Below are 6,764 nucleotides of genomic sequence, written 5' to 3'. Positions count from 1 at the left end.
TTAACTGCTTAATATCTACAATGTGTTAACCTTTATAGATATTGTCTCATTATATTATAGATGATTCTATTCTCCCCAATTTACAGTTTATCAATTGTATTTATATAAGTAGGTTTTTCACCCATAGCCAAGTTTAAATTGTTATATCATATTTTTTCTCATAGTTTCTGGCTTCATGTTATAATTTAGAAATTTCTTTCCCATCCTAAGATTATATAAATGCATGTCTATTAATCCCTCTAATGCTTTTTACTGATAGTGAGCTAGGTTTAAGCGATCACTTCGGGCAGAGATTATCCTTTTTCTATCAGTTTAAAATACTACCTATATCATATGTTAAATTCTTACCAATGTTAAAATTTACTTGTTAAATTCTATTTCTTCTTTTGACATGTCTATTTTTACAAGAATAAGGAATTGTTAATGTTTATATTATTTTTTAAAGTCTGAATCTCCAAGTCTTTTTAATTATTAATCTTTTTTCAAAATTTTCTTGGTCATTAATATTGATTTACTCTTTCAACTCAAGGAAGATCACTTTGGATATGGAACATAGCCAGTTGTTGTTATCTGCTATGAATCTATTAGTGAGCTATAATACACTGAATGTATCAACAAACATATGAAATATACTTTTGTTGTATTTGGGAATTGAAACAGTTGCTTTGACTCTTTCTCGACATCAATGCTCATCATAGCTTGATGATGGTTATCTGTTGACTCAAGTGTACATGAACTGAAGCAAACTAAACAGAAGATCACTTCTGTGATTTGTGTCTTTATGACTTCAGGTGGTTTGATTTGTCTGGATGCTAGGTCTGAATCTACACCTGCCCAGAAGTAATGATGCCTAGCTGTCTACAGAGCTGATGATGTCTCAGGAATTTCCCCAAGTTAACCCATAAATTCTAGCACCCCTGGCATTCCTTTTTACAGGTACAGCTGTCATTCATAGTTATCTGTAAGTAATCAATGATAGTAATAGCCAACATCTATTGAACAATTAATGTGTCCTGGATTGTGTGCTGAGCAGTGTCATGAATTCCCTCATAAAACCCTCCCATTAACCTTACAGTTAAGGGGCTCTTGTCCTCACTTTGCTATGAGTAAATCATTTCTAGTGTGTTAAAACCACCAGGGTAAGTTCAGAGCATGAGAGAGTATCAAAACTAAAATTATTTTTTTCCATTTGTATTGATATATGGTTGATATACAACATTGTATAAGTTCAAGGTGTACAACATAATTTACTATATATATATATATATAATAAAATGATTACCACAGTAAGATTAATCTTCATCACCTCACATAATTACAGTATTCTTCCTTGTGATGAGAACTTTGAGATCTAGTCTCTTAGCAACTTTTAAATATATGATACAGTATTGTTAACTATACTCATCATGCTGTACATTATATTCACAGATCTTATTTACCTTATAACTGGAAATGTTTTACTTTCTGACCACCTTCACCCAATTCCCCTACCTTCCACTCCTTGCCTCTGGCAACCGCAAATCTGATCTTTGTTTCTATGAGTTTGTTTCGTTTTAGATTCCACATACAGTGAGACCATAATGTGCTTGCCTTTCTCTGTCTGATTGATCTTACTTAGCATAATATCCTGATGGTCTATCCATATTGTCACAAATTCCAGGATATCCTTCTTTTTTATGCCTGAACAATATTCCTTTATGATACATCCTATTATTTATGTTATTTATACATGTGTTATTTATAAATATATAATTTGACTTTTTATCCACTTATCTGTTGGTGGTTGCTTAGATTGTTTCAATACTCTGGCTATAATAAATAATCCTGCAATGAACATTGGGATACAGGTTTGTTTTAGGGGCAGTGATACCATTTCCTTTGTGTATATATATATATATATCCAAGATATGGAATTGCTGGATCATATGATAGGTCTATTTTTAATTTTTTGAAAAAACTCTATACTGGGGGCTGGCCCCGTGGCCGAGTGGTTAAGTTCGCGCGCTCCGCTACAGGCGGCCCAGTATTTCGTTGGTTCGAATCCTGGGCGCAGACATGGCACTGCTCATCAGACCATGCTGAGGCAGCGTCCCACATGCCACAACTAGAAGAACCCACAACGAAGAATACACACCTATGTACGGGGGGCTTTGGGGAGAAAAAGGAAAAAATAAAATCTTTAAAAAAAAAAAAAGAAAAAACTCTATACTGTTTTCCATAGTCACTATACCAATTTAAATTCTCATAGCAATGCGCGTTTCCCTTTTCTCCACATTCTGGCCAGACGTTGTTGTCTCCTTTTTGATTATAGCCATTCTAACAGTTGTGAGTTGGTATCTTACTGCGATTTTGATTTGCAATTCCCTGATGATTATGATGTTGAGCACATATTTATGTACCTGTTGGCATTTTATATGTCTTCTTTGGAAAAATATCTATTCAGGTCCTATGAAAAATTTGAATTGGATTATTTTCTTGCTACGGAGTTGTATGTGTTCCTATATATTTTAGATATTAACTCCTTATCAGAGATGTGATGTGCTAATATTTTCTGCTATTCTGTTGGTTACCTTTTCATTTTGCTTATCATTTTCTTTGCTGTGCAGAAGCCTGTTAGTTTGATATAATCCATCTTATGTATTTATTTATTTAATTATTTAATTTCGCTTGTGCTTTAGGTGTGATATCCAAAACATCATTTCCAATCCATGTTCAGAAGTTTTTTCCCTACGTTTTCCTCAAGGAGTCTTATGATTACAGGTCTTACACTTAAGTCTTCATTCGTTTTGGGTTTATTTTTGTGAGTGATGTAAGATCAGGGTCTAGTTTCATTCTTTTGCATGTGAATATCCAATTTTCCCATCATCATTTATTGAAGAAACTGTTTTTTTCCATTGAGTATTTTAGGCTCTCTTGTCAAATGTTAGTTGACCATATATACACAGTTTTATTTCTGGGGTCTTGATCCTGTTCCATTGGTCTTTGTGTCTGTTTCTATGCCAGTGGCATACTGTTTTTATTTCTATGGCTTTGTAACATAGTTTGAAACATTTGCCAGCTTTATTCTTCTTTCTCAGGATTGCTTTGTCTATACGAAGTCTTTTGTGGTTCTACAGGGATTTTAGGATTGTTTGTTCTATTTCTGTGAAAAATGCCATTGGAATTTTGATAGAGATTGCATTGAGTCTATTGGCAGATTTGTGTAGCATAGACTTTTTAATAATATTAATTCTTCCAATCCATGTACATGGGATACCTTTCAATTTACTTGTAGCTTTTTCAATTTCTTTGGTCAGTGACTTATAGTATTCAGTGAAGAGATCTTTCACCTTCCTGTTTAATTTTTTTCTACACATCTTATTGTTTTTGATGCTATTGTAAATGGGATTGGTTCTTTATGTCTTTTTCAGACAATTTGTGTTAGTATATAGAATGCTTATTTTGTATCCCAGGACTTTAGTGAATTATTTGATTAGATCTAACAGTTTTTAGTGAAGATTTTAGGATTTTCTATACGTAAAATCATGTCATCTGCAAATAGACACAATTTCAATCTTTTATTTCCATTTATGAGGTTTTAATATTATTATTATTTTGACTTTATTGTGTTGGCTAGGACTTATTGTCGTGTTTTAGGAATGAAGAGAATGGCCATCTTTGTCTTCTTCCTGGTATTAGAAAAAAAATCTTACAACCATTTACCATTGAGTATGATGTTAGATGTCACTTTGTTAAATATGGCCTTTATTAAGTTCAATTTAGTTCCTTTTATACCTAATTTATTGAGAATTTTTATCAGGAATGTATGTTGAATTTTGTCAAATGCTTTTTGCGCATCTATGGAGAATTATATGATTTTTATATTTCATTTTATTAACGTGACTATCACTTTTGTTAATTTTTGTATACTAAACCATCTGTGCATCCTCAGAATGAATCCTACTTGATAGTGGAGTATGATCCTTTTAGTATGCTGCTGAATTCTGTTTGTTAGGATTTTTTTTTTTGAAAATTTAGAATCTGTATTCAACAGGTCAGGGACATTGACCTGCAGTTTTCTTTTCTTCTAATGTCCTTATCTGGCTTTGGTATCAGTGCTGGCAGGGGGAGGGACCATGGAGTCAGAGTGTAGCTGTTCCTCTAACTTTCTAACAGGATTCTTCTCATTCTCTGTGGCCCATGGGGATATTTCAGCCTCATCCCCGTGTTCTAGGATTTTCAAAATGATGTGTTGTTACGAGTAGTTGCTAGTTTTTTCTGGCAAGAGTGACCAAGTGAATGACCTATTTTGCCATCTTGATGACGTCATTCAGAATAAAAACTCTAAAGTCTGAACCCTTAACCACAGTACTATGCTGTTTCCTAAGATGCAAAATATCCTACAATTGATACAGTAGTTGGGGCTAATATTTGTACCAGCCTCCCTTAGGAATAGTTCATATGAAGACTTCCCTAAGAAGACTTACTTCATAACTTTATTGGGCATACATGCTATCCCCCAAGAAAATATCAGGATTATAAATTATGATATAATTTTCCAGGCCATGTTGAAGGTGTTGTATTAAATATATTTGTAAAAAGTTTGAGAAGTTATTATAAACAGGGTAATTTTTCTTATGTGTAAAAGAAGAAAATTTTAAAAATCTACCTGGATGAGATCTTGGAGAGAAGAGCTATTTCAAGTTTATTCTGGAATGATGCCAGTTTTACCTCACTATTATTAAGCAGCAGTTATGTATTGAATTTTCAAAATTCCTATAAAATCTTACAGTTTTACAATGATCTCTCTCATATAATTATAGAGTTTCTATTGCTTTTTAGAAAATTTTAAAAATATTTAATATTTCATCTCCACATACCCATGTACTTCTTCCTCCATAATGTGTCGTTCATTGATATCTGCTACGTGACCTCCACAGCCCCCAAGATACTCTCCAACTTCTTCCAGGAGTAGCAAACTATCACCCTTGTGGGTTGTGCTGTTCAGTACTTCACCCTTCCAAACGTGGGACTGAGTGAGTCTTGTCTCATGACAGCCATGGTTTATGATTGATATGCTGCCATTTGTAACCCACTTCTCTATTCATCCATCATGTCACCCACTCTGTGTGTTCAGATGGTTCTGGGGTCCTATATTAAATATTTAATTTAATAAATATTTAATATTTTTAAAATATGTCTTTTAATTTTTCTGAGACCTCATCAGGTAATTGGGAACCTGAAACACTGAGAAGGTCCTATTTGGCACTTAGATGGAAACTGTAGTCTTTCTTCTAGGACGGTAAAGCGTTTTCCATTTTTCAGTGCTCAGTGAAGGGAAGAAAATGGCAGATGTGAGAATTATAATGTCGTCATTTCACGTGAGTCAGTAATGCATTCTTTTGACTCTTTTCTCATTTTAGGAGCACCAAGCCAATGACTCAAGGAGGAAATATTACAGCTATCACCCATTTCCTCCTCTTGGGATTCTCAGATTTCCCCGGAATCAGAGCAGTGCTCTTCGTTGTATTCCTGTTGGTGTACATTATGACTCTGATTTGGAACCTGTGTCTCATCATCTTAATAAGGATGGATTTCCATCTCCACACACCCATGTACTTCTTCCTCCATAATCTGTCCTTCATTGATATCTGCTACGTGACCTCCACAGTCCCCAAGATGCTCTCCAACTTTTTCCAGGAGCAGCAAACCATCACCCTTGTGGGTTGTGCTGTTCAATACTTCATCTTTTCAACCATGGGACTGAGTGAGTCTTGTCTCATGACAGCCATGGCTTATGATCGATATGCTGCCATTTGTAACCCACTTCTCTATTCATCCATCATGTCACCCACTCTGTGTGTTCAAATGGTGCTTGGGTCCTATATGGCAGGATTCTCTGGTTCTATATCCCAATTGTGTGCCATGCTTCAGCTCCAATTCTGTGGGCCTAATATCATCAACCACTTCTTCTGTGACATGCCCCAACTGTTAGTCCTGTCCTGCACTGACACTTTCTTTGTACAACTCATGACTGCGGTATTAATAGTGATCTTTGGGATAATAAATGTCTCAATTATCATGATATCTTATGGCTGTATTGTCATCTCCATTATGAAGATCACTTCAGCTAAAGGCAGGTCCAAGGCTTTCAGCACCTGTGCTTCTCACCTGACAGCAGTGACCCTCTTCTATTCCTCAAGTATCTTTGTCTACTTGAGTTCCAGCTCTGGCGGTTCCTCCAGCTTTGACAGATTTGCATCAGTCTTCTACACTATGGTGATTCCCATGTTGAATCCCTTGATTTATAGTCTGAGGAACAAAGAAATCAAAGACGCCTTGAAGAGGTTGCAAAAGAAGGGAAAGTATTGCTGAGGTCACAGATTATGAGATTTTTGACATATTTATCCTATCAGAATCACCTTAACCCACAATAACATGCACAAGAATGCACTATAACAAAATTCATACTGCCTTTGGAAAAAGAAGACTTAATTTGACACAAATAATATGCCAAAATGGACCAATAGGTGACTCAATGCCATGCAAACACAATATCTTTAAGTCCTAGTGGTTCATGAACATCAGCTTACATGAGGAGTAGATTGATCATTTATTTATATATCAATCTTTCCATCATTTATGAAACATCAGGTTTAAAAACTTGTTGCTTCCTTTAGTTTCTGAGATTGAACCCTGCCCAATTGCAGGACTCTGACATGAAAGGAAAGGTAACAGACAGAGGTCCTCTTGGATATAGAAACTTTGTCACTCAAATATTTTGA

General features: G+C 35.0%; 1 protein-coding gene across 1 annotated transcript; it reads left to right on the top strand.

Moving 5' to 3' along the window:
- Positions 1–5,415: 5,415 nt before the first annotated feature.
- LOC138916870 (olfactory receptor 5AN1-like) lies at positions 5,416–6,354 on the top strand. Its single transcript, XM_070230475.1, has one exon. It carries the CDS (start codon positions 5,416–5,418, stop codon positions 6,352–6,354), a length of 939 nt encoding a protein of 312 aa, XP_070086576.1.
- The last annotated feature ends 410 nt before the right edge of the window (positions 6,355–6,764 follow it).

Source organism: Equus caballus, chromosome 12, assembly GCF_041296265.1.
Source record: "Equus caballus isolate H_3958 breed thoroughbred chromosome 12, TB-T2T, whole genome shotgun sequence".
NCBI classification, from domain to species: Eukaryota; Metazoa; Chordata; class Mammalia; order Perissodactyla; family Equidae; genus Equus; species Equus caballus.
The sequence above is the reverse complement of the archived record's forward strand: the minus strand, read 5'-3'. Positions and strand labels throughout refer to the sequence as shown.

Bases quoted from the DNA above. Each gene is read 5' to 3' on its own strand.
- LOC138916870 (XM_070230475.1), top strand. From the start codon at position 5,416: ATGACTCAAGGAGGAAATATTACAGCTATCACCCATTTCCTCCTCTTG.